At 41.4% G+C, this 25,769-nt stretch overlaps 2 protein-coding genes across 3 annotated transcripts in view; one reads left to right on the forward strand and one right to left on the reverse strand.

The window, feature by feature from the left end:
- The window catches only part of SLC71A1 (solute carrier family 71 member 1), a 17,912-nt gene extending 16,482 nt beyond the window's left edge, over positions 1-1,430 (forward strand). For both annotated transcript variants that reach the window (XM_087828325.1, XM_087828326.1), the window contains one exon: positions 126-1,430. In XM_087828325.1, coding sequence (XP_087684451.1) covers positions 126-332 — 207 coding nt within the window. In that variant the 3' untranslated portion in view covers positions 333-1,430. The remainder of the gene's footprint in view (positions 1-125) is intronic.
- SASS6 (SAS-6 centriolar assembly protein) lies at positions 617-25,549 on the reverse strand. Its single transcript, XM_087828327.1, has 17 exons — positions 25,470-25,549; positions 20,090-20,150; positions 18,502-18,581; positions 17,993-18,097; positions 16,926-17,097; positions 16,218-16,283; positions 15,317-15,436; positions 12,834-13,025; positions 12,069-12,263; positions 11,883-11,972; positions 11,626-11,805; positions 11,176-11,257; positions 10,377-10,510; positions 8,402-8,527; positions 5,240-5,334; positions 3,529-3,623; positions 617-3,435 (listed from the first exon to the last, which is right to left on the reverse strand). Exons 1-17 carry the CDS (start codon positions 25,532-25,534, stop codon positions 3,332-3,334), a joined length of 1,962 nt encoding a protein of 653 aa, XP_087684453.1. The 5' UTR covers positions 25,535-25,549; the 3' UTR covers positions 617-3,331.
- Between the last annotated feature and the right edge of the window lie 220 nt (positions 25,550-25,769).

Below are 25,769 nucleotides of genomic sequence, written 5' to 3' on the forward strand. Positions count from 1 at the left end.
GGCTTTAATGCTGAGAGGAGCAGCGGCTTATAATTTAGTAATCCATTATTACTGAAAGATAATCATCTCTTCTTATGGGCAAAGATGTTTATGCAAAAATGCTAATAGTTTTCTTTCTTCCCCAGAATTCCATCATCCCGGGCCCCCCCTTTCTCTTTGGAGCCTGTTCGGTGCTGCTGGCTCTGCTGGTGGCCTTGTTCATCCCAGAACACACCAACCTGAGCTTGCGGTCCAGCAGCTGGAGGAAGCACTGTGGTGGCCACAGCCATCCACACAGCACACAGGCACCAGGAGAGGCCAAAGAACCCTTACTCCAGGACACGAACGTGTGACATGTGGTGGCCGCAGTTGCACCTGTGGGACTGATGTACATTCCACTTCCGTCTGTGACACGCTTTGAGGGTGTCGAAGAAACGTATCTGCATGGACTCCTGGGAACTCGAGAACGAACTGGACGGTTTTCCAAAGATGTTACAATTTCTTTTGAAAAGAAACCTTTTGTTTATTAGCACCACTTTCTTGCCACTAAGCTGTTTGTTTTATTATATACACCCTTCCATTAAAAGCTCTATATGTGACTTCTTAGATACTAGCAGCGTCTCTGCTGTCATTTCTCCAGGGTTGAGCTTTAGCTGTTTGTGCCAACTCGCAGCACAGATCAGGAAGTGTGGCTGTGGACCTGTTCGTTTCTAACTGTAAAGCCCTGAGTCAGGTGGTTCTATTGCAAAACCATGGGTCAAATAATTCAAAGCCTTAATGCAGATGCACTAAAGAAAGGTAGAGGAATTGTTTGCATTAAACGAAACTTAAAAGTGTACTAAATCTGAATCACGTTTCAGGCCTGTTTTGTGTGATTTCATTTTAAACATCCTTCACTGGTTTTAAATAAAATCTCAGCCATGTAGTTCATTCAGTTGCGTGTTTTGAGCCTGTAATCTACATGTTGGCTCAAAGCTGTCCTCAGCTGCTTACACCACTATCCTTTCCTGTCTGCATAATCATAACCTCAACACTTGAACACATAACCTAAAATATATAGTAAAGCTGGTAGCCTTGAAATGTCAACGTGATACCTATACGTAGATAAGTATATATAGTGGCCTTTCAGGACTGTCACAGTAACACTTTATTTACAGAGCTAACGTTTGTCCTAAATTTTCAGGACCCTAGAGGAGAGCTTTATACAATTACTGATGTGAATTTCTCTAAAGTGTATATTTTTGTGTCCAGTTATATTATTTAAAAAAGTGTTACTTTGTAAAAATTGTACATAAAGTATTGTATAGTTTACACTGTTTTCATCTTGTGTGTGATTATTGCTTAATGCTTTTTAAACTTGGAACATTCACTTATGGTTCAATAAGGTCTTAAGAGAAATGTAAATATTCTGTTAATAAAATTAAATATTTTAATGATTTTTTTTAAAGAAAGTCTCGATCTGTGATTCCCTCTAGGGTCTCTCTGGCTTTATCACCATAGTATTTCTACAGGAACAAATCACAGCTTTGTACCTTTTCTGAATCCATTTCTTTCCCTTCACTATGAAATACTTTTGTAGGAAGGACAAGAAGTGAGAACAGTCCATAAGTTAAAGCAACTTTCTAAGCCGAGATGCTGCAGATCGGTCCTTTTTCTGTTTTTATATACTTTTTACATGTCCTACTCCCAAAATATTAATACTAACCAAGGTCAAACAGTTCACAGAAATACATCAAGTGCAACATTCTCATTATTAACATGTCTACTTTGCAAACAACTTCAAGTTTAAGAGGTAGAGCAAAGAATTAGCACATCAAAAGCCTGTGCATGAACGCCTAATTATAAAATCTTGGGCACATCTATCTTCCGGGAATTCTACTTTCCATGTGTGCATATGGAAAAGGGTGGACAGACATATTTAAAGCTACTGTGTGTCAGCCCACCCGACCCTGTCCGTAAACTTCCTCTATCACACAGTATTTACAAGGAAGCAGATGGAACATGGACAAGAGCTGCCTTCCAGGTTACCTGTGCTTCCAAGTTACTGTGACCAAGTTGTTCCTAGTAACGGAGCATGCGTCGAGGAAGGACCGGCGTGAAAGTCACTGCCTAATGGTTACTGTGTGTGTGAGGTAAGTTCCCTAGCTCAGAGCACCTGGTAACGGCCAGCAGTTTCAAAGTGTCATCAGGCTCAATATGGCTTCATTCAATTAGCAAAGATTCTTTGTCTTACCCTGGAACTGTTGATATGTCAGTAATATATGGAAGTGTTTCCTCATCTATATAATATAGTCCTTGAGAAAAATTTTTAAAAGATTAAGTGAACATTAGCAATATTTGTAAGTAAAAATTGATTTACATGCTGCTTAAGAGAATGCTACTCCACTGACTGGATGGTTGTCAATAAGAAAAGAATGGGCCCTACAATTCTGGGTTAATTTTTTAAAATCACCCAATTTTTCCCAAGGAACTATTCTTGAAACTTACACCAACAGAAAGTTGCCTACTTTATTAAAGCAAACATTAAAAGAAACCCATTCTGAAATTAAAAGGTACAATGAATATTCATGATGCTCTTTTGTATAGTACTGATTTTTAAAACAAAATTCCACTAATACAAATTTAACTGCATAAAAAAACAAAACTCCAAATGAAAGTAAAATTGGACAAGTATAGACTTTCAGGAAGCAATAAAATTCTGTAAACTGCAGCTCAAATGACTAAAGCACTTTATACCTAATCTAGTCATGTAAATATACATCCAAGTTATTTTTATAATAAATTTATCAGAATTACTTAATAGACTTATTCAATACCTAACTGAAAGGTTTCAAGGAAAACACTTGCTGTGAGGGATTAATTCAACTGTAGGACTTTTCCCTTTACTGCAAATTATCAGTAATACAGGTGTCTTAGGAGATAATCATTTTTCCTCATAATTCTTAGCAAATTTAAGCTTTTATTTTACCAAGGAAAATGATGGAACAAATGACCAGCATTCTCTGGCTCCCCATTACATCTGCAGAGTTTCACTTTGCCCAAATGGTCCTTATGATTAGAATGTCCCTTACATAGATCCACTCTTGCCTTGGAATTTGTAAGAAGTTCTAAGGCCGAGTTTAATAGAAGTCACGCTGTTGTTCTGTAAAGCACCGTGGTCACACACTAAAGCGTGGCACTGACTCAGAGCCTCCAGTCCCCAAGCACAATCTCCTCTGAGCGGTCCGCCGGCAGTGACACGCACAAGCTGCTGCACGGGGCAGTGGGCTCAGACACTGCTCGCGGGGTGTCCCCTGTGCTGCTCACTGCAGGCCACCTGACGCTACCGTCTCAGGGGCAGCGCGGCACTGGACTAGCTGTGTGGCAGCTGCCCGGGGAAGTACGCTGAGGAGGAGGGCACCGCGGTGGGTTTGCAGGACGTCTGCAGTGCTCCTAACATGCCCTCTTTCTGATGGTCTGCAAAGAACGACAGGAGAGAGGGTTCGCATTCCCTGCAGCCTCCCGTCTCCACCTACACACACTGGCCGCCGCCTTGGGGAAGGGCCTCACCCGAATTACTGAAGAGGTTCTGGCTGAGCCCGCGCAGAGGAATGCTGTCCTCCCTTTTCTTCAGGTATTTGGATTCTAACCCTAAATTTTCACCACTTAAAAGGAAAATAGTAGTTATTTACTTTGACAAACTCCGATTTTCTCTTTTGTAGTTAATTTTGAATGTTCATCTAATCTATACACAAGATATATTTACAGTTTTTTTCAAAACCAATCCCATTCTTTACTGATTTCTTAAGCAAATACTGTATCTACACACAAGCTGAGGGCCCTCTTCCTGGTACAGAGTAAACTACAGGAAGGGAAACAAAATCCTAAGAGCTGGGGAGGACTGTGGGAGAAATGAGCATTCTGTGAGCACTGACCTGTACGTGCATCCCTGAGAACACCGGTATTATCTAGGATTTCCTATCTCATCCTGTATCTAAAATGAATGCTTTCTTCTTTAACCAAAAGCTCTTTAAAACGTGTGCTTCAAAGTTGTCATTATTACATATTAATGCACAGCCTAACAATAAGGAATTCTGGTTAGATTATTTCAAAGAGGAGACTGTCTATGCTTGTATTTCCCCTTCCTACCACTATATTCCTTCCTTCCCAATCTGTCTGGTGTTAACAGCTTCTCTAGTCATATACTTGTAATAAGAAAGTAAAACCGCTTGCAAAACGACATTATATAACCTTAAAATTAAAGGATGGTCTTTTCCCAATTTTCAGAAAAGAATTAAGTAGGTGAATAGGTTTTGTTTTTTTTTTCAATTTTAACGTTTTTTTCTTTAACCTTCGATACTCACGGCCACTATTTATTAACTGACAATAAAAAAAAAAAAAAGCTAACCCATTTTAAACAAAAAAAAACAAATAGTTGACCAATTTTAAGGGCACAATTTGTTTGATTTTGTTCTGTAAATATGATCGCCACAGGTTCTACAAATAAGCTGACCTCTGGCGTGTGTGACACCACCGATAGAGGAACAAGAGGCTCACAAGCACTATTTCAATATCTGTCCTGGTGGCAGCTTTAGGGCACCCAAGGAATATAGGCCAGGAAGCTGGGATAAGAAGCCTCTGTCCCATGTTGTCACTTAAGTCTGAGTACACTAGAGGGTGACCACTCACGAGGACCAGGGCCAGCAGGTGGCCCTTAAAGCCATTACATTTTAACAAGGAAACAACGGTAAGAAAACCATGTTATAAACACGAAGACTTCCTGAGAGACGAGTATGCATAGGTGAGCTGTTCAATTCAGCTACAACTCACCGACTCAACAAAAGTCACTGTGAAAACCTGTTTCAGATCCAAGAAACAGGAGGGAACCTGAGCAGGCACAAGGAGTCACGAACTGACATTAAAGCTTATTTATGTTCGCTACGGGACCTCATACGATAGGCAGGCGGCGCATAGGGTAATAAAACCAGAAGAGCTAAATACGAGGAATTAAAAAGATTTCTAGCTACCTGCCCAAGAATATTCGAAAGGGGATCTTCGGTTATGTAGAAAAATTCCTCTCAAAAAATAAAAGGTTACTATATATCTAACTGTATCCTACAGTTTGAAAACATTTATAGCTGGAGGAACTGAACTTAAGTTCAACTGACTATCAACCTAGAAAGTCACAGGTAAACGAGCAGGCCCTGGAGCCTGTCGAGCAGAGAGGCTTCCCAGGCCGTCCTCCAGGAGGGCAAACGCTGCGCTGTCACCAGGTACTTACTTTTCCTTGTCCGCCGAGCACGGCACACTGACAGCCGTTCCTGCCTGAGCATCTAGTGACGGATTCGGTTTGGTGAACTGCAAGTTAAACTGAACCTGTGGGGCGAGAAAACGGCTCGTGGCTAACCTGGTGAGGACGGGACAATTCTATACGGCGACAGGCGGTTAATTTTTTCTGATAATCTGGACCACAGAGGTCCGGGTTCGACGTAGAGCTCGTAACACACACATTTTATTGAGAAGACTGAAAAGTTCCTGTCACACAAGCAAGATGAACGGCGGAAACACAGCAGGACACTGATGCATTTAAATGAGTGTTACGGTGCTACAAAAACAAGTTCTGCAACAACACATCCTCAAGAAGTTCCACAGCCTACGCTGGATCTGTTTAAGGGTCCTGAGTGAGGGCTAGGAATTCGAGTTTTGAAATAACTGGAAGTAATCCAAGAATGCATGTAACAGCCCAAACCAAAGTATCGGCGTGAAGACACGCAAGTATATTTAAAGTAACAGCAACTGTGACTGAGGGGGTCTCACACCAGAGTGTGGGAACGGGTCTATGTTAGGGAACCCACAAACACAAATCCCCACACTAATAGACCAAAGGAGAAAACAATACCTATTTTTTGGTAAAAACTCCGGATAAAATCGGCAGGGACAGACACTAGCATGAGAGCACCCTTATAAACGAGGGGGGTGAGGCTGCTGTCCTTGGCCATCAAGGTTTGACATTCTAAAGATACAGCTTTCCCAGCATCGAGCTACATGTTTAACACGACAGCAGTAAACACAAATAGGATTTTTTAAAGCAAGGCAAGATGATTTTAATATTCCTTATAAAAAATTAACATGCAAAAGAAATAGGGAATATGAAGAGTATTGGATATTAAATACGTAATATAATTTCTGACCTCCAGTCATAAACAACCAGAAAAACTGGACAAAATAAACAAAAAGAATGTCCTCAAACACTGGACAACAGTTGGTGCAGGACGTGAGTGGTAGACTCACTTCGGAAAAGTTGGGCAGTTTCTTAAAAATTATATATATGCCGCCAGTCATTCTATTTGTAGGTATTCACCCCAGAGAAGTACAAAGGCTGTACCCCAATGTTCACAGCAGCTCTATTTGTGACAGCCCCAAACTGAACATGACACAAATGTCCATCAAATGGCAAACGCAGGAAGAAATGTGGCCCATGCACACAGGGAGCAGCACCGAGCAATTAGAAATGAACTGCTGACCCCACCACAGGGTCAATCTCAAACACACGGTGCTGAGCGAAGATGACAAGGAAACACCACACTGCGCGACTAGGGGAGGAGTGTGGATTAGCTGCAAACAGCACGAGGAAACCTTGCAGGAAAACAGAAATGCTCTAAAACTGGACTGTTGTGGTGGATTCACAACTCTATAAATTGACTAAAATTATTAAACTGTAAACTTAACAATGGGAGAATTTTATGGTATGTAAATTATACCTTAGTAAAGTTTTAAATTAAAAAAAAAAAAGGCACCATAAAGAGAATAGAAAGACAAGTCCAAAATATGGAAAGGATGACAGCGAATATATAAAACCAACAGCTAATGTCGGGAACATACAAGGACATTTATGACATCACTTAATAAGGAGTAAATATCCCAAACAAAGATGAATAAAACTGAAAAACAGAAGTTTTACATAAGACATATAACCCATATATATGTAAAAAGATGTTCCTCACTTCATTACCAGGGAAACGCCACATAGGCCAAAATGCCTGTGACCCATTTACTTCCTAAAATTCACCCTACACGGGGACTGCGTAAGGCCCACACGCCCTGCTGAAGCTCCGGGTGGGCACCGAAAGCTCGGTGCAAGCGGCCCGATGACACAGCAGCAGGGCGCCAGCTGCTGGAGGAGCACAGGCTTCCGGCAGCAGACGCCGGCGCAAGGCCACCCAGGCCAGGGGTCTCCAAAGCAGGCGGTGATCGCAACCGTCCACGGAGGAGAAGAAAATCCTAATTTTGACTTGTATACATTCCTTTTAATCCTTACTAGAAGACGTTTATTGATTTTAGAGAGAGAGGAACATTGATGTGAGGGAGCCACATCAATTGCCTCCAGTATGGGTGACAACCAAGTATGGAACCTGCAACCGGGGTATACGCCTTGGCCGGGAATCGAACCTGCACTCTTCCAGTGCACAGGACAATCCTCCCACTGAGCCACACCGGCCAGCGTGACTTATGCACATTTTTAATCTCATTCTTTAATGTCTATTTTTGAGTACATTTTATTATGAGTAACAAGAGATGACATTTATGGAGTAGTTATCCTGTACCAAGTCATATTCTAAGCAAATACATCATCTCGCTTGACCCCACAGTAATCCAGCGAGGTGCCTAAAACCCCGCTCTGCTTTACAAGGACAACTGAAGCATGAGTTGGGTGCTGTTTCGTTCGTTTGGTTCATATTGACAGAGGCAGCGCAGCAGCCCGAGAGCAACTCGAGGAGGAGTTCCTAACAGCACTCTCAAAGCCCTCTGCTGTACCTTTTATAAAGTAATCTTTTAAAAAATGTTTGTCTCCATAATGTAGAAAAAAATGAACAGGACCTGAGTTAGGAATGAAAATAAAAGCAGTGGCTGGTCTGGGTGGATTAGATCATTGTGAAGTTAAAATAATACACATGAAAACAACATACAAATTTAGGACGCTGGCGATGACAACAACCTCAAATGGGTGAAAAAAGACCTAGCGAGTTGCCCGAGGTCTGGAGGGACTGCTGAGCATGTGCCAGCTGAGACGACACTGGAACCAGGTTTCAGAACCTGCTCTTGGCCTGCCCTCTAGACCTGTCAGCCCTGGCACTGGAATCCAGAACAGCTGCCACAGCTACCATCCCCACGGTAGGAAGGCAGGAATTGCAGTTAGGCTCGGGAGTGTAGGGATGTAAGTAGAACGGATAAAAAGAGAGGTCGAACAGGAATAGACACAGCTTAAGCGAACTGACGTCGATTGTTATACCCCCCGCGACTCAAGACATACACCACACAGTGCACACAGCACTTCCTGTGCGCACACATCGACAGTCCGTAACGTATTCATCCCACGTTACCTAATACTCACAACTGATCACAGCACACAGTTTTTATTTAAAGATAAAAAGTATTTTCCTACCTTTGGTGCTGAAACTGGGTGGATGGCATTTCTGGCAGGCACGGGAGGAAAGGTGCTCTGGAAAGCAAACGCAGAGGAGACGGGGTAACCGATTCCACAAGTCGGGTAAGTGAGTCTACCATCCACCTAAAAAAAACACACAAAACATTCAAGGATTAGCTCTAAATGGTATTTGCTGATCCAAGAGGCAGGAGCATCTGTTACAGTAACTGAGTAACTGAGTTAACAGGCCCAGTCTGTTGATAACAACAAACTCTGATTTATCACAGAGCACGAGGTGGGGTAGCTCAGCTTTCCGAGGGGCTGTGCAAGCTCAACTAACCAATCACTGGGCCTACCTCCAACTATTAACACAAAGACCCTGAAGCACCTTGGTTCGCTCTAGCCCCCCATTCCTAAAAAGGGGGACAAGGGGGTAGAGTCACACATCAATGAACCAGTCAGGGATTTTAAAAAAAATTTGACAGAAACAAGATCATCAGTGTTCTTAAACTGAGACAACTGTTTGCTCTGCCAATGACTTTCATTAGTAACACCATTAAACGATGTCATGGAGTTTATTTAATAAGAGGCCAACTTAAACACAAATCTTAAGAAAGCTGTTTATCATCAGTCCTTCAAACTTCATAATCCAGTATCAGGCACTTCTTTCCACACCTTTTCCAAAGCAGCCGAAATCCTTTCCCTTCTTTAAGCACCAAGTACTCTGATTTACTGGAGCAGATTAAAATTCAATTAGGCATTTGAGTTTCAAGTCCTCTACCGATGCACTCCGGCCTGTGACTGCACAAACGGATCTACAGGTGCACATGCTGGGCTGACTGTTGCTCCATGCATCGAGGGAGGCCACACACGAGGAACCCCAGGTGTCTTAGTCCTAGGCGGATAAAGGGACTTATTCACTGGACTTACAGCCACGTGCTAGATGACTTAGGGATGGTTTAAGACAGCAGGGCTTTGCTATGGATGGGATGCTATGAGGAGGTGAGGATAACAGTCTGTCCAGGTACCTTTGTAAATCTCACCTAAAGGCAGGAGAAATGTATCAAGGCCAAAGCTGTGGCTGGGAACGAAGCACGCATGTTGACCAAGTGTAAAATGGTTGCCCACTTTTGTGGTTTGGCAATGTTTGTATTTTTCTCCGTGTTCAGAAATGATCATGGAGTGGTCTTTTTTTTTTTTAATTCTCATCTGAGAATAAGTTTATTGATTATATATACACACACATATACTTTTTTTGAGACAGAGAGAAACATTGATGTGAGAAACATCAACTGGTTGCCTCCTGTATACGCCACAACCGGGGATTGAACCCACAACCTTTTGGTGTATGGGACAACGCTCCAACCAACCAAGCCACCCAGCCAGTAGTAGTCTCATTTGTCTTGACCCAGCAGTAAGAGTAAGCTTATCTGATGCTGACACTGTGTGAAATGTTTAGGTTCCACAGGAGCCCGAGGCCTAGCTGGGGTGTGTGTCCAGCTCCTAGCAACACCCAGGCCTCATTTCTTGCAAGGAAATAGCAAGAGATCTGGTCCTGGAAGCTAGAATGCTTCTATCTCATAGCCAATTTTTTCTAGAACCTAGAGCTGGCAAGCCTGGTAACAGGGCTTCTCTCTGATAGAATTCTGTTCAGGTTCCTTCCACCACAGTTCCAAACGTGAGCCCAATCCCTGTTCTCCCTTCTTGAGGCCTCCTAAATCGCGTATGTGTGTGTGGGTAAGTTTTCAGCATATCTGGAACCACTTTAGTTAATACTGAATGATTTCTACATCTATTGAAGTCTTACAAGAAGTATGCCCTTGAAATACAGCCTCTCTGGAAAGAGCAAGTACACCTGTATGCTCCACCTCTGGCAACTTAAACTCTCCTCAGTGCTAGTAACTGTAGACTCCAGTCTATCAGTACCAGCCCCTCACGCCATGGAGACTTCCTAACAACCTGGGGACACTTTTTGTCTTCATGTAAATCTTACCACATTAGGGTTAGGAGAGATTCCACTTCTGATCGTGCTGCCAGAATGTACAAGCGGAGTGGCCGAAGGTCCCAGCGCGTCCTGCTTCCTCACTAGCTGATTGTCATTTAGTTCTTTATTTAACCATGTGATTACTTATAAAACGAGAAACAAGGGAAATAGATTTTAGACTATTCTTATTTTCCTAATAATTTTAAATATCTAAAAGTTATATTGAGGTTTCTAAAATTTTAAGTTTTTAAAACTACCTTACATCACAGGAATACACTGTAGGTTAACTTAAATTTCTGTCATTAAAGAGTCTTAGTTTAGCTATTGCCACGTAGGACTCCTTCTTCCATCACTACCCGAGTGGGTACGTCTGCAGGCAGCGATCACCCTCAAGGCTTTCATTGTACAGTTTACAGTTCACACTCATATCTGACAACCAACACCAGGAACTCAGAAAAATGTAAGTTAAAGGCTTAACTTTATATTTTAGTTTCAAATAATTCATATTATCACTATCAGGTAAATACAGCAATTAAGAAAGAATTTTAAAAGTAAATCATAGTTAATATTTTCAGCACTCTGGGTTACTGATATGTGTGATATCGGGTTTTTTGGTGATGATGGTAGTTGTTTCACAGGGCAGGTGATATACCTTACTATAGCGAAGACAGTAAGTGTGTATTTCAAGCAGAAATTAGTTGTATATAGCAATATTCTGATTTTCCTAGACTTTTATGAATTCTAACATAATACTCAGGTTAAGAATAAAACTATGAATTTCATTTACATAAATAGATAACATACTTACACTTTTCATTATTTTTTAGAAGCTGTTTGCTTTCCTCAAGTTTTTGAACTGTAGCTTCTAACTGTTCTTGTAATTTGCATACCTGAAATATGTCAATCCTCATAAGTATAACAAAGACTAAAATAGAAACTGAAGAAATGTACTGCTATTAATTAAAGTGTTTGTTACTCTTAATGATTAGTAAATAATGAAGAAATTAGCTCACCTACGTAGGAAAATATTTGTGTGTACACACACACGAGCACACGAACACTAAAGGTATGTGAATCATAACTTTTCAAACAAAAATAAGTTATTAACATCTGTTGAATCTAGTCATGCTCTTTGAAAAACAAAAAAAAGGGCCAAAGCCATTCTCTACTATAACAAAGTAGAAATTAAACTATACATCTGAGGAAATTTATTATCCTTTACAAATGATCACTCTCAGAAGTATAAAATATTAAGCACCTCCTGCTCTTTATTTTGGAGAGACTGTGCAACATCTTGTAATTCCTTTCGTTCTTTTTGCAGTTTTTCTTCCTTTTCAGCCAAGAGTTTCTCCTGCTGAATGGTAACTGTATTCTTCAGTTTCAATTTACCCATTAAAGTTTTCAGATCTCCTTGTAACTTCTTGATAATTTCATTTGCCTGTAAAAGAGCTTCATATGTATATTCCTAATAATCTCACACAATATTAATGTTCTATTAAACTTTTACAGACAAACCTTAAGCAGTTCCGCTGATAATGACTTTATGGTTGCTTCAAGTTTTCCTATTTGCACCTGGTTTTTTTCACCATGTTCTTCTAAAGCCACCTGATTTATTTTTAAAACAGGAATAATTAGGGCACTTGCTTAGGAAAAGTATCACTATAAATATCATCAGTTTGTTTACAAAATTTTAAAATAAACCTTTTGTTCCTGGATTGTATCAAATGCTTCTTTTGTTCTGAGAACAAGCTGGTCCTTATCCTTGATTTCCTGTTCTAAAACAGCCACTTTTGTTTGTAGCTGATTAATATGCTTTTCTTTTTCGTGGCATTCAGCATCTAGCGTAGAATTCTCTCTTCGCAAAGACAGGACTTCTTGCTTAGCCCGCTGGAGCTCCTAGAGGAGGTAAAAAAATGATGCACTGCGGAAAAGCGAAGTTGGCTGATCAGATCACCTATAATTAAGATGCTTCAATATAAAAAGTCTTCAATAATTTTAAAGTTCTAGCACTGATTTTTTTTGAAGGACATGAAAGTCTAAGTGTATAAATAACTTGTAGATCTGGAGTACAGCCATAAAATAAGCTAAAAACTAATCCAATCACAACAAGGGAAGACAAAACAATCGTAATTTATGAATAAATTACCACAACTTGAGCAGTAGCTCTCAAACTAATCTGTATATTGAACTCTCTTAAGTTTTAAAAACCACTGTACTCGCTTTATTGGGGTGGTCTGGAACCCAACCCAAAACATCTCTAAGGTGTGCCTGTCCTGATGCCTGGCACCATCCCCAAGGGATTCTGATGAGTTAGTATGCGGCGTGGCCTGCGCACCAGGACAGTTAGATCTCTCCAGCTGATTCTAAGGAGAGCCAAGGGTCAGAGCCATCACCTAGTTAACAGTCCTCTCTGCTGCTCATGCATTCTCTACATCAGGGAAAAGAACCAGACCTAACGTTCAGTACCTCCTCAGCTCCAGACAGTTTCGCTTTAAGCTCTCTGACAGTGGAGTCCCCTTTGTACTTCCTTTCGGCGAGGTCTTTGTTGGCGGCCTCTAACTCGGACAGCCTGCCCTGCAGCTGCTGGGTGCTTCGCTGATAGAGGATTTCTAAATCTTTCTTCTGCTGCTCATGCTGCTGTTGGCACTGAAGCTGCACCTATTATACAATAAAATGTAGTACCACAGGCAAGGAAAATAAAACCAGAAACACAAATATGGGAAAACTTGAAGAAAAGAACAATCTCAGTTATTCTTCTATATAATTATAAGATTTCCCTGTTCTGAAGAGGATCTGTTGTCAATTATGGACTTCCTGCAGGAGAAAGGACAACAAAGGCAGGGTAACGCTCTAACCTCAGTCGTAACTTCTGCCTCTCCTAAGCCCACATGTGTTTAGATGTAATGGTCTTCAAGTTCAGGGAAGTTGCTTAAATAAAAAAGCAAACTGCAAGACAGTATATATAGTGTAAACCTATTTGTTTAAGGAAAAAAATGAGTGGGTACATAAGGAACTTTCAGTATTTGCTTCAAACACCATTATATTGATATTTCCATTTTTTTTTATCAAATATATATGCTTTATAATGAAAAAACACCACCTAAACTTGTGAAATCAGCAAAGTATTGTGCACTAGTACATTAGTTCAATGCTACATTCAGTAGTTACATTTTACCAAAAATAAAATCTGAATATGGTATTAACTGTGTAATCTCCAGTGCCTGTTTGAATCATACCACAAACATAACATAGTAATTTCTGTTGATGAATACTATCAAATCCTAATGACCTTTTAAAAATAAAGTATACTTTTCTGGTTAGGAAAGTTATACATGCTCTTAAAGGCACAAAGAAAGAAATCACAAGTAACCAAGAATCTCATCCAGGGAGTCACTCTAAAGATTTAGGAATATTCCCTCCCAGGCATTTATATTTAAATTAACATCACCCATACATACAAAATATACATATTTAAATTAAACAAATTAGGACCAAGCTATATATACTCACATCATTAAAAAACTCTGTAAACATGTTAGTAGCTGCATAACATTCCACCCACAGCTGTACCTTCATTCATTTAATCCCTGCCCTACTGTGGACGCTGAGTTTCCAATTTTTCACAATTACAAATAAAATGATTCCTATTATTGTACACAGACATACATCCAAAATTCACATTATTTCCTTTTGATCAATTATAGGCCAAAGAATGCAAACAAATAGAGCTTTGTTTGATACAAATGATACAAATTCTAAAACTGCATTCCAGCATATTCTCTCTCTTCCCCTCTAAGTTCCAAGGGCCCTTCTTCTGCCTCTGTAATTTGCTTCCTGAACCCACACAACTCAGCTGGCTCACTTCTTCTACCTCTGTGACTTTCTAAATAAAGTTCTGCTTATAATTAATATATAAATAAGACTGCATTCCATAAAAGTTATTCCCATTCAAAAATTCCTACCAGAAGTGTAGGAAAGTATCTCTTTCATAAAATACTTTGGAAATGTTACTACTTTATGAATTCCCTCATTTCTGAAAATTGGAATGGAAATAAGAAAGGAGCAATAAAGACAAAACAGGAAAAAATCCATATAAAACCGGAAGTGCAATCTTGGAAGACAACACTGAAGGAGCAATCCAGAAAAAAATAACACCAACAGCATGTGGTGAAGGTGCCGCCGTCACTGTCTAAGGGGGTAGCAAACACACTCAAGGCAACAGAGGCCAAAGGCAGTAAGAGGAGGAAAATGATTTAAAAAACAAAAGGTGAGGTACAAAATTACATCATTTACATTTTCTACTTTATTTCAAGTGATTCTGATATACATTAAAGTTTTAAAATGACTGCCTCATAGAATATCCACCAGCAAGAGGAGAACAGAGTGGCCTGGTTTTAAAGCCTCAAAGGACTGACTCACAACCTATCAGAAAATGCATCAAGGAAGAGTTTATGTGGGTATATGCAATCTCGCTCCTAGGAACAAGGAACCTACAGTATTATTTGCAATAAGCAAAAAACTGAAAATGTCCACCAGTTGGGTAAGCAGTCAAATAATGTTATACCCCAACAATAAATGCTCTGCAGCCACTGAAAAGGAGTATCTGAACCAATAAAGAACAATGCCAACAATGCCACATGAGGCCAACATACCCAGATCTCATTAGCACAGGACAAAACCCAAACCCAGTGTGTGTGCACAGTCCAAATTTTACAAACATAAACAAATATTTATAAATTACATATTATTTACAAGTATGGAGAAAAGTCTGAATGAACCATGAGATATTTACAGATTATCTCTGGGCAGTAAGACTTTGAAAGAGAGACCATTTTTATGGACTCTGTCATATCTGGACATTTTAAAACAAGCACATATTACTTTCATAATGAGCAATATGACTAAGAGCCATAACGAAATGTTTTCCTAGTTTCTTCTGATGTCCATACCTGCAAGGCCTTTTCCCTCTCACTGGTCAGCTCCTGAGAGTGCTTACTCGACAGTGCAGCTGTGTGAGATGCCCATTCATTCCGTAACTTATCCAATTCTTGGATTTTTTCTGATAATGTCTGCATTAGAGTTCAGTATAAAATAGTAAGTGTCTCCTGAATAGGTTATTCGGTTAGAACATGCCAATATTTACAAGGATATTAAAGAAAATGGAATTGTGGCTTTTTCAGACATACTCAAAGATTTTTTGAATTTGAGGAAAAAGGCAACTTTAGATCTACAACAGTCAAGTTTATCCATTTTTAGCCCTTTAGTTGAATATGGCTCCCCCCTCCCCCCCCCCCCAGCATGAGAAGTAAATACATGCAGGCTGGAGCCAGGCAGTCATACGGAGTAGCTCACTTAACACACAAAGCCCAGTAACTTGGGTTTCCTGATGGGCTGGGCTGTGCAGAGTATCGATTATCAGACATTGTGGTCCTCAGTTTCAAGTACTGGGGGCAAAAAGGTAGTACAATGACTGGAATGATAGATCTATCAGAGAAATTCATTCTAAACGTAACAGAAGGAAGGGAAAGCTTCCCGAGGCAGGAACTGCGAGGCCATTTCAGACAAGAGGAGTGAGGTAAACAAGAGGAGCAGAGAACGAACACGTGACATGATCATATTTAGTGAAGACCTGGCGGGAACATGTCGTATGTTGGGGAAACAAAAATGTGCGGATGGAATGAAATATCAGAGAGAGAAAGCATCAGATTAAGATGGCTAACTGGTGGGGAAAGTGGGAAAGAAGGAATCCTGTGGTATAGGCTTTGAAAAATACACAAAAGCCTGGATGGGATTCAAGAGGCAAAGCAGAGCCAATGTTTGGATGACTTACAAAGAAAAAACCTGAATTACCTTCTGTGTGAAATTCAGTTGCCTAGTAACATCCTCTAGTGATTGTGTCAATGATAATTTTTCTTCCTGTTTATAAAAATAGAATTATGTAGCTTACAATTTAATCATCCATGGCTGTATTACTCAAATTGTAGCAAAGTACAGCTTCAGCATCATGCTGGAGTTTGTTAGAAATGCAGCATCACAGGAAAAAAGAAAAAAGCAAGGCAGAACTGCAGGCCCTACCCTAATCAGACCTTCTGAGTCAGAATCTGTGTGGCAAGATCCTCAGAAGACTTGTGTGCCATTAAATTTTGAGATGCACTGATCTATAGCATTTGACTAAGGAGACTTTCTGAAAGCTCTTACGAGGCCTCCCAATGTTGTTCTAGGGCACTTGTATATATTTTATTTCATCCAATTTAAAACAGGCTAGATATTTCCACACATATCTATAAACTGAAGAAATCAGGACACCCAGAGTTTAAACGACCTGCCCAAGATGGCAGAAAATTAGTAAAAACTCTGGGACCTAACTTCCTCAATTCCTGATCCAGTCCTATCCTTGTACCCTGAGTAAATGAAAAATAAAATAAACTCTACATGTTATAAAATTTTCCTGGACATCTTTATTCAGAAAATCAAAACTAAAAGCAATATAGCTCTTCAGTGATTTGTTGGAGGCCTTTGGTAGTTATTTTAAAAGAGTAACTTCAATTGAAATCTTACCTTGCTACATTTCAAACAGCCTGCTAGAAACTTCTTTATTTCCACATCATTTCCAGGTAAAAGTTTTAGTGAGAGGTGTGTAAGATGCTTAAAAGGATTTGTCTCTACCACATTTAAAAGGGCAGGAGAGTTATCCAAAACAGCTGCTGGAGAAGCTAACTGCAACAGAAACCTTGGGAAAGAAAGCATCACATTATCAGACCTTTACAGGGTGGTGAAACTCTCCCGCTGAGCCGTGAACCCTGTTGCACCAGGCTCCACGACTCAATGGATCATTGATAATTAGAAGGATCAGGAAAAGGGGCACACTGGAATCACAGGGGCCAACATGAAAGGACTCCCAATGGTAAAATGGGACAAAGTGGGGTAATCGGTATAAACTGAACAAGAAAAAAAACTGACTGAAACATAACGAATATATAAATGTCCACAAGTTCACGATGACAGATGAGATAGCAAAAAAATAAAATTAAAAACCCCACTGAAACCACAAAAATAACTAGAGTTACAACTTCTTACTCTAAAAATTGACAATTTAAAAGAACCGAGCATTTATCCTTTCCTGTATGAATTTTCAGAATCAAATTGCCCTAGCTGATGAGGGAAAGTTCGTTATAGAAGAATTATACCTAATAAATATAGAAAAGCATAATTCGTACTCCCTAATGACATAAATGATTCCACCAACCACCATCAGGTGAGGAACCAACAGAAGAAGGCTGGTGAATCTCACAATGAAAGGATCAGGCATCAGCACCTCATGACTACCAGTCCCCACAAAGCTGCTTCTCTCCTTTTCCAAGCTCAGTATAAAAACATACTTGATGCTCTTAAATGTTTCAGATACTTTTAATGGCTTTGTCAACACATGAAAATTAAGGGTAAATATTTCTGATTTTCATGGTGAGATTAATTAAATTTACAATCTGGTGGATCCCTGGAATCCCAGTTTCTCAGACAGACAGGGATACTTCAATATACAGAGAAAACTGAGCGATCAACTGGTCCTACAAAAAAGGGCTCGTCTTGGGAGAAGGTCAACAACACGGTATTCTCATGAGACTCACCTTGGGATTTCCTTGGCATGTTCCTGAGTACACTGCTGGAGCAGATCTATAAATTTCTGCGGGAAAGCTAAGAAGTCTACCAGAAGACCTTGCTGGAATTTTAAACTACACAGAAAATAGGAAAAGATATTTTAAAAAAATTTAACTACTATCTTTATAATTAACACCCTGAAAGATTTTTTATTTACTAAACACTCATAATCAAGATTTAATAAACCAGGAAACTTTTGATTTTTTATAAAATTTATTCAATGGGAGGAAAAAGGTCAATAAATTTAGCTAAAGATCCAAATTTCTGAGCTATTGTAAGCAGGACTCTAATAATCTATGAAATACTTACTTCAAAAGCATTCTGACTAATTATAGTCTAAATAGACTCCTGGTTCCCAAAATACTGAATGTTCCTAATAGGTATGTGTTTCAAAGAGAATAGTACCAATACATGCATAAAACTTGAAAACTTACTATGCCTAGATTAAATATAAGGCCAGAAAAGTAAGTCTAGTTACCTCTGAAAATCTTCCTCAGATATAACAAGGTTATAGAGGAAAAATGGATCAGTGTCATCGGTCAGACGGATAACTAAATCCTAAAAGAAAGATTATTTTTTAATGTGTTTAGTAGCTGTAGCTTTCAGAGTAATAAGCACATCATCCGACATCAATGTACCAACATCATGCTTCAGCTGGAACCAGTTTCCTAGTGCTGCTGGCTTACAGACTTAGATCTTAAACAGAGGTACTTACTCTGCTTGTTAAGAGCCACAGGGGGATCTAAGGAGTTAATTAACCACGAGGAATTTGAAGTTTAGGAATGTCACCCTGGCAGAGGCTTAGGAAAGTCCAGGCCCAGCCCTGGCTGCACTATGACACCACAGCAACAATGTTCTTCACCACTGACAACATCGCATTCAATTATATTTTGGTTTCCGGCAAACTGATTGCCTGGTATTTCAAAAGTGGCAAATACATCAGCAGAAATGACCATCACCCACCCTGGAAAAAAAGGGAGCATTTGTCCTTTGGGCAGAGGACAGGGTATCAGGTGACATGCTGCCAGGGCTTCCTCCTCAGGGCCCACCACTCCGCTCCAGATGGCCACAGATGTGGAGCCCATCTGTCCTTAGTTTCAAAGGAAGTCGACACTTTTCATCAAGACCTCCTTCCAGGTAAAGTTTACTGTGTGCCAGCTCATCACAGCAGCTAAAGCTGACAGCAAAGCACACTGAAATTAGGGACTTCAGAGAACATCGGTATAAGGAAAATGGGCAGAGCAACAAGATGAAGGACAATAAAGAAACAAGCACTTGGGTTAAGAACAAGGTTCCACTTGAAACAAAATCTCCTTGAGCTGCTGAGGAACTGTTAGGGGTCCTAGAAAAACCTAAACCACTTATGAGTAAGCTAGAGAATGAAGAGGCACACAGCACACATAGAGTAACAGGTAGGAAGCATAAAATACAATCTCTTCCCAAAAATTAGCAATCTAGGCATTTACTTTGCCCCAGAATGCCCTGTTCTTCAAGCAACTGCTACTGAAGTCCTTCCTGATATCCCCCCAAGATGCTGTACAAAACTGAAGCTGTTGCTAATACTCCCAGGTCCCTGAATATTTTAGAGAAAGCTGTGGCAGAGAACAGATACTGTACCTCTCAGTCCTCTGGCCTGCACCCATATCTGCTAATGACTCATACTTCCGAAGATCACATAGGACTGACGCTCTAAATGCCTCTCTTCAAAAGCAAAGTAAAAGATCCAAGAATTTCTCCCTGCCAAGATTCATTCATTCTCTTCTCATATGTATACCATGAAATGCCAACTCCACAGCCTAGCAATAGATAGTCTAGCATCATCAGTGTACTGGGTGTACCTAAGGAATCTAGTCTTCCAACCCCCATTTTTGTATGCTTTAGAAATATATGGTACCATAATCTCTCAGCTGTGATCGTGGTAGATTCTACCACTCCAGACCTGCCAGTTACAAAACGGCCCCAAATTAAAAGCAAGATGGGAGTAAAGATCTCATTCTTCAAGAACAAGACAATGATCTATAAAGTAACAGAAGTTATCACAGGTCAAAAATGAAGTGCATACCGACCTTTCTGTGAACCGGGTTAGAAACCGCTTGCAGCTCAATGCTCACTCTAACACTGCCTCTCCTGTGTGAAAAGACAAGCCCACCATCAGAAGCAGTCCCAGGACACCAGTCATCGCTCACTCCTACCAGCCACAGGAGCCCCACAGCTGTTCCTAACTTGTGGGTGGCTGGGCAAGCACACTGGGTTTGTAGCTGAAATTCCTGTTCTCCCAGAGTAAGTAGTAATTGGGTCTGTAACCTGAGGCTAAACTTTTCTCTCCTGTGAAATGGAGTTGTCGTGAGAACTGAGAGAGATAAACAATGGAGAATGCCTAGTACTAGCCTGGAACATAACCTGACCGTCCTGATTCTAAAATAGCATCTATTGAAAGATAAACCATCAATTTAATAACTCTTTACATTAAAAAAGTTACCAATTCAAACCATCAAATGATTTACGAGATTCCATTTGAAAAAATTTAAAATGTGTAGTATTAAAATACTGGAATGTCGAGTCAAGGATAAGATAACATGTTCCCTCCCCTTATTTGCAGAAAATGTACTGCATAGAGGATGCTGAGCAGATGTGCTTTCCATAGAAGCACAGCCAGCAGGTTATCATCACCTATCTTACCCTAGAGTAACTTGAAGCCCTAAAAGAAAACAAGCTAGCTTTCTACACACTATACTGCACCCTGCAGAATCCAGCATCGAACAGAGGCATAAAAATAAAGGTGCTCATAACAATCAAATTAAATAAAGATGTTTAAGTAATTAGGAAATAAAAGGGAAAAACTGGTGAAAAAATATCTCTAACTACCCTGCTAGAATTAAATAATTATGTAAGAACAGAAAGGGAAAGAAAACAACTTGTCCAATCTTAAATTATTCTTCCAAAGGTATTTTAAACCTTTCCCACGTTCTACCACTACTTATCTGCTACAGAAATAAAAAATGTAGACAGAGCAACTGAGTATTGATGGGAAAACCTGGTAATAGTTGAGTGAGGCCAGACTGAAGTGTTTGGATTTTTTTTATGCTGACTAATTTTACATTGGATTAAAATCTTAGTTCATATGATGAGGTTACCATATCTTTTGTCTGTTATCTGAAAAGAAACAGCAGCAGAGGTGAACATCACAAAAACAGGAAGAGTTATCTTTAAAACCAGAAAATGTTTTGATTCTATTTTTCTAGTATCTAGAGCAATATATGTGAAACAGATCAGATTCCTACTTCAATTCCACTTAAATTAAGCGTTCTTATGGGGGAAAACCTTTCCACTTCCAAATTTGTAAGATAAGTGGACTGAGTTAGTTTTGTGACATAAAGATGTCATTATGTTTGGTTTTCTTCTTTGAAGTGCTGTTCTAGCACATATTGCCATGGTGGTGTGACACTGTGGCTGACAGCTTGTTTCAGAAGTCCTGCTGTACTTGATAGTTTTCCAATCGCATGAATGATGTTGCATATATTCCAAATGCTTGTATGCATTAGATGCTGGGAGAAAAGAGGAGGAAAGGCCCAGAGACGAAACCTATTCCCCATGTTTACTTCAACCCCACTTCCCAAAATATCTTGTAGAAAAAATCTGTGCTGTCAGAGGATATACTGTCTAAAATCAGAAATCTTACTTTCTCCATTGTAATGGTTTGATGTCATAGGAACCATATAAACAAGTCAATAAAACACAATAAAAATTCTAGTTCTCAAAATCAATGTCACATTCTGAACAATGCCTATATCTACATAACATCTTGGCTGTCGGGTAACTTTGGCATTAGCAGACCTGGATTCTAGCCCACCTCTGCCACCTAGAAGCTGTGACAAACTCTCAATGCAAACAAATGAAAGCTACTCTAAGCCAGGTACTGTGCTGGGTGCTAGGGATACAAACAGAAATAAACATGGTCTGAGTCCTCAAACTGAGATCAGATTAAATGACTTTACCCCAGATCTGCTTCTGATTTTATTTTAGGGCTCCAAGAGAGGAGAGGGAGGGGCCACTAACCCTTACTGACACCTACACTACTGAGTACCTGCCAGACCCTTTAAATAATCATCTTATTTAACAAGAGTAATCTTTTAAGTAAACATTTCTGCCTCACAAAGGAAGAACGTGAGGTGCAGTTAGTTACAAGCCTGCTAAGGTCACATCGCAGAGCCCAAACTAGAGCTCAGATTTTTTTACCTACACTATGCTCTCTAATAAATGACTAAGGCCAATTAACTTCAATGTCAGCAACTTTGAACAGATCCTTACGTTGACAGGATTTCAGACAGACCTTGAAGGTTATGAGAGAAAAAGCACTGGCAGCAGAGGGAAGAGCAGGGCAGAGGCAGGGTACCGAGAGGGAATTAGTGCTCGGAGGACAAGGAGCTAGTGTGACTAGTATATTGGGGAGATGAACTCAGGAAATAAAAATGAAAAAGCAGGTTGGTGTCAAATCACGGGCTTCAAACTTTTCCATCGCTTCCCTCAAGACAGTTCTCTGAGCATTGCCACTGTCTTCCACTAAATTGCCTTCCTCTCTGAGGTCAGTACATGTATAAACTTTATGCGTCAATCACACTTCAATAGCTAACACTTAGTAATGTGTACTATGCTCCAGACACTGTTATAAGCACTTTAATATGTATTAACTCACTTCATGTTCATAAAAATCCCTTGAGGCAGATACTTTAAGCATCAATTTAAAGATGGGCACATTCAGTAAAACAAAACACCTGTACAAAATCAAACTGTAAGCAAGTGGCAGAACTGGGAGTTAAACTCAATTTGACTTAAGAGCCTGAAATCCTGACCTGTGCTAGGCTGCGTCTCCGAGAAAAACCTTTTGTTTCCCCTATTAGAGTTCCCTGAGGACCAGAATGAAAACCGGGGTTTTCTGTTGTTGGGGGTGAGGAAACAGGAAGCTCTCTATTCTTAGTACCTAGGACAGTTCCCGGTACATAGTAGGCATTCATAAATTTATCTGCAGAGCTAAACTGGCCGCCTTTTGTTTAAGAGTCTGCACTGTTGTTCCCATAGGTCAGGAGTCAGCAAACTTTTTCTGTAAAGAGCCAGAAAGTAAATATTTTACGCTCTGCGGGCCATAGGTCTCTGTCACAGTTACTCATCTCTGCCCTTAGAGCAAAAAAGCAGCCACAGAGATTCCTTAACAAATGAGAATGGCTGTGCTCCAATAAAACTTTATTCATAAAAACAGGCAGTGGGCCACCTGGCCCATGGGCTCTAGTTTGCTGACTGCTGCTACAGGTAACAGGAAAGGTTTCTAAACAGGAGGGGAAAAGGTGAAACTGTATTTTAAGATAACTGTGATAATGTTGACAAGAAAAATATTCTGAGATGTTCTCAATTATTAAATGACAGCAGCAGGAGAGTGAGAGAAACAGACAGGAATAATTAACCAGTTATTAGCTGTGGGCCAGCTGACAAAAGACTGCTCACATTCCTGTAAGTCTGCCGGAATTTTGGACTAATTTCCAGGTGGCTGTTTCCGCGATTAGCTGAGAGAGAACAGCCAGGCGCCATCCAAGCCCAGGAGCCTCAGCTTCTGGCTTACACGTGAACTTCCCACTCTGCTGCCCACAGCTAATCCACAGTGAGGATGCCTCCTTGGGGACTGTGTACCCAGCCCAGAACTAGCCCTCCTCACCTTCTCCCACCACTTTATCTAGAGCCCCTGTAATTCCTTTCTCACACATACACACTCCCCTTGACGTAAAGAAACACTCCAGGACCGCTTTTCCACCTGGCAAAGCTGCTGGTAGTTTAGGTTTCATGCCCCGGACAGACCTGGTTGCCTTTTTTTTTTTTTTTGCTATCAACGGGCCAAAAGATGCTTAAAGACTTTCAGCTGTAGAAGTTACATTTTTTACTTAACAATGTAATGAGATAGAGAAGAGCTAGGAGTTTTGATGTTGGAATCAGGAATTATGCCTCTACCATTCATCTTTCTATAACTGTTCTAGAAGGATGCTGTGTCAGACAGAGAAAGAATGGAGGCCACACATATTAGCGACGTATGTAATTTAAAATTTTCTAGAAGCCACATTTTTAAAAATGAAAAGAAACAGGTACATTAACTTCAGCAACATTTTATTTAACCCAATATGCCCCTCAAATTGTCATCTTAACATACATAATCAATACACTATAGTATATGTAATCAAGATATTTTACATTATTTTTTTTCATATTGAGTCTTCAAAGTCCAGTGTGCACTGTACTCTCCCGGCACATCAATTCGATGAGCTCCAATTCAAATGCCCAGTAACCCCACGCGGCTGGCATACTGGGCAACAGAAACAGCCCCTGGGGCTCCATAGGCGGCTGCTGGTGCGGGGCCTCTCCCTGCCCCGCTCGCCAACTGATTTTGGACCTATAATTAAACTCTACGCTAGTTTCATGTTACTCAATAAATCACTGTCCTCCTTGTCTATGCCACATTTTCACACCTGACCCTGCTAACAATCAACGTGGGCAGGCACGTTACGCCGGTTTTACACACCGGGAGCTAAGAGACAGTTAATGAGCGGAGACCGAACTGCAATCCCCTGGGGTGGGGGAGGGAGCAGAGGGCACAGGGGGGACACAAGGCGACGCATGGAGGCTTGACTTGGGGGGGGGGTGTGACGCACAATGCAATAGACAGGTGATGTTACAGAACTGTACCCCTCAAACCTATGATTTTATGAACCACTGTCACCCCAATAAACTCAATAAAAAAGGGGGGGGAGACTGCCATCTCCTGACGCCTGGTCCAAGCTCTACTCAAGCGCCGCCGCCTTGGCGAACGCGGTGGCTGCATCTGCCTATGAGACGGGCCTTTACCTCCCACCCGGGCTTTTACCTCCCACCCGGGGCCTCTCCGCCCCACGGGGACACCGTGGCCCCGGCGCCCGGCCGGGCGCTTCGCGTGTCGGCGACGTCTGTCGGATGGATAAACGAATCAATGGAATTCCTAGCTGTCCCCAAGTGTTTTTAACCGATTAAACGTCACTTAATGTTTCGTAAACATGTTTAGTAACCCGGCAAACACGCCACAAAACTGACTGTTCTGAAGGTGAAGCTTACCTGCGCCTCCAACAGGGCCCCGAGGCCGGGAGCCCAGGCCCGAGCCCCAGGCCGACCCTCGCCGGGCCCGGCCCAGGTGTCAAAGCGGAGACCCGGGCGCCGACCCCCACGGCTCCACCTCGGGGCGGGCCGGCCCCCCGCGTCCTCGGCAACGGCCGCTCGGCGAGACAGGCGGCCCTGCGTCCCAGCGGAGGCCCCCTCCGCGTCCCGGGGACGCCAGCCCGACACCCCGCCGCGGGCCCGAGCCCACCGGCCCGAGCCGCCATCTTCCCCTCGGCCCGCCCCCAACCGCCACCCGCCGGGCAGGGAACGCGGGCTTACCGCTCCTCGCAGTCTCTGCTCTTCACCTGCAGCGGGACGAGCTGCTGGAACAGAATCTGGCTCATGCTGGCCCGCGGCCCCGCCGCCGTGCGCAGCGCCCCGCAGGCCCGGGCGCCGGGTCCCCGCCTCCGCCGCGTCCGGGTCCCGCTCAGGTTTGAGTTTGGCGCTCGACTTCCGCTGAGGGGGCGGGGCGAAGAGATGCAATAGACGGAAGACGAAGGAGGTTTGGACCTCGCCGGCCACCATCCGCTCCTTCCGGTTCGGCAGGGGCGGGGCAAAGAGAGCGGTAGTTCCGGGTAT

This window comes from Miniopterus natalensis, chromosome 19 (genome assembly GCF_054644295.1).
Source record: "Miniopterus natalensis isolate mMinNat1 chromosome 19, mMinNat1.hap1, whole genome shotgun sequence".
In the NCBI taxonomy this organism is placed as follows: Eukaryota; Metazoa; Chordata; class Mammalia; order Chiroptera; family Miniopteridae; genus Miniopterus; species Miniopterus natalensis.

Bases quoted from the DNA above. Each gene is read 5' to 3' on its own strand.
- SASS6 (XM_087828327.1), bottom strand. From the start codon at position 25,534: ATGAGCCAGATTCTGTTCCAGCAGCTCGTCCCGCTGCAGGTGAAGAGC. The intron at 11,258-11,625 runs GTGCTTAATATT...GACATATTTCAG, and splicing joins TCCAAAATAAAGAGCAGGAG to GTATGCAAATTACAAGAACA. The intron at 3,624-5,239 runs GTAAGTACCTGG...TTTCCTTTTAAG, and splicing joins TGCTCGGCGGACAAGGAAAA to TGGTGAAAATTTAGGGTTAG.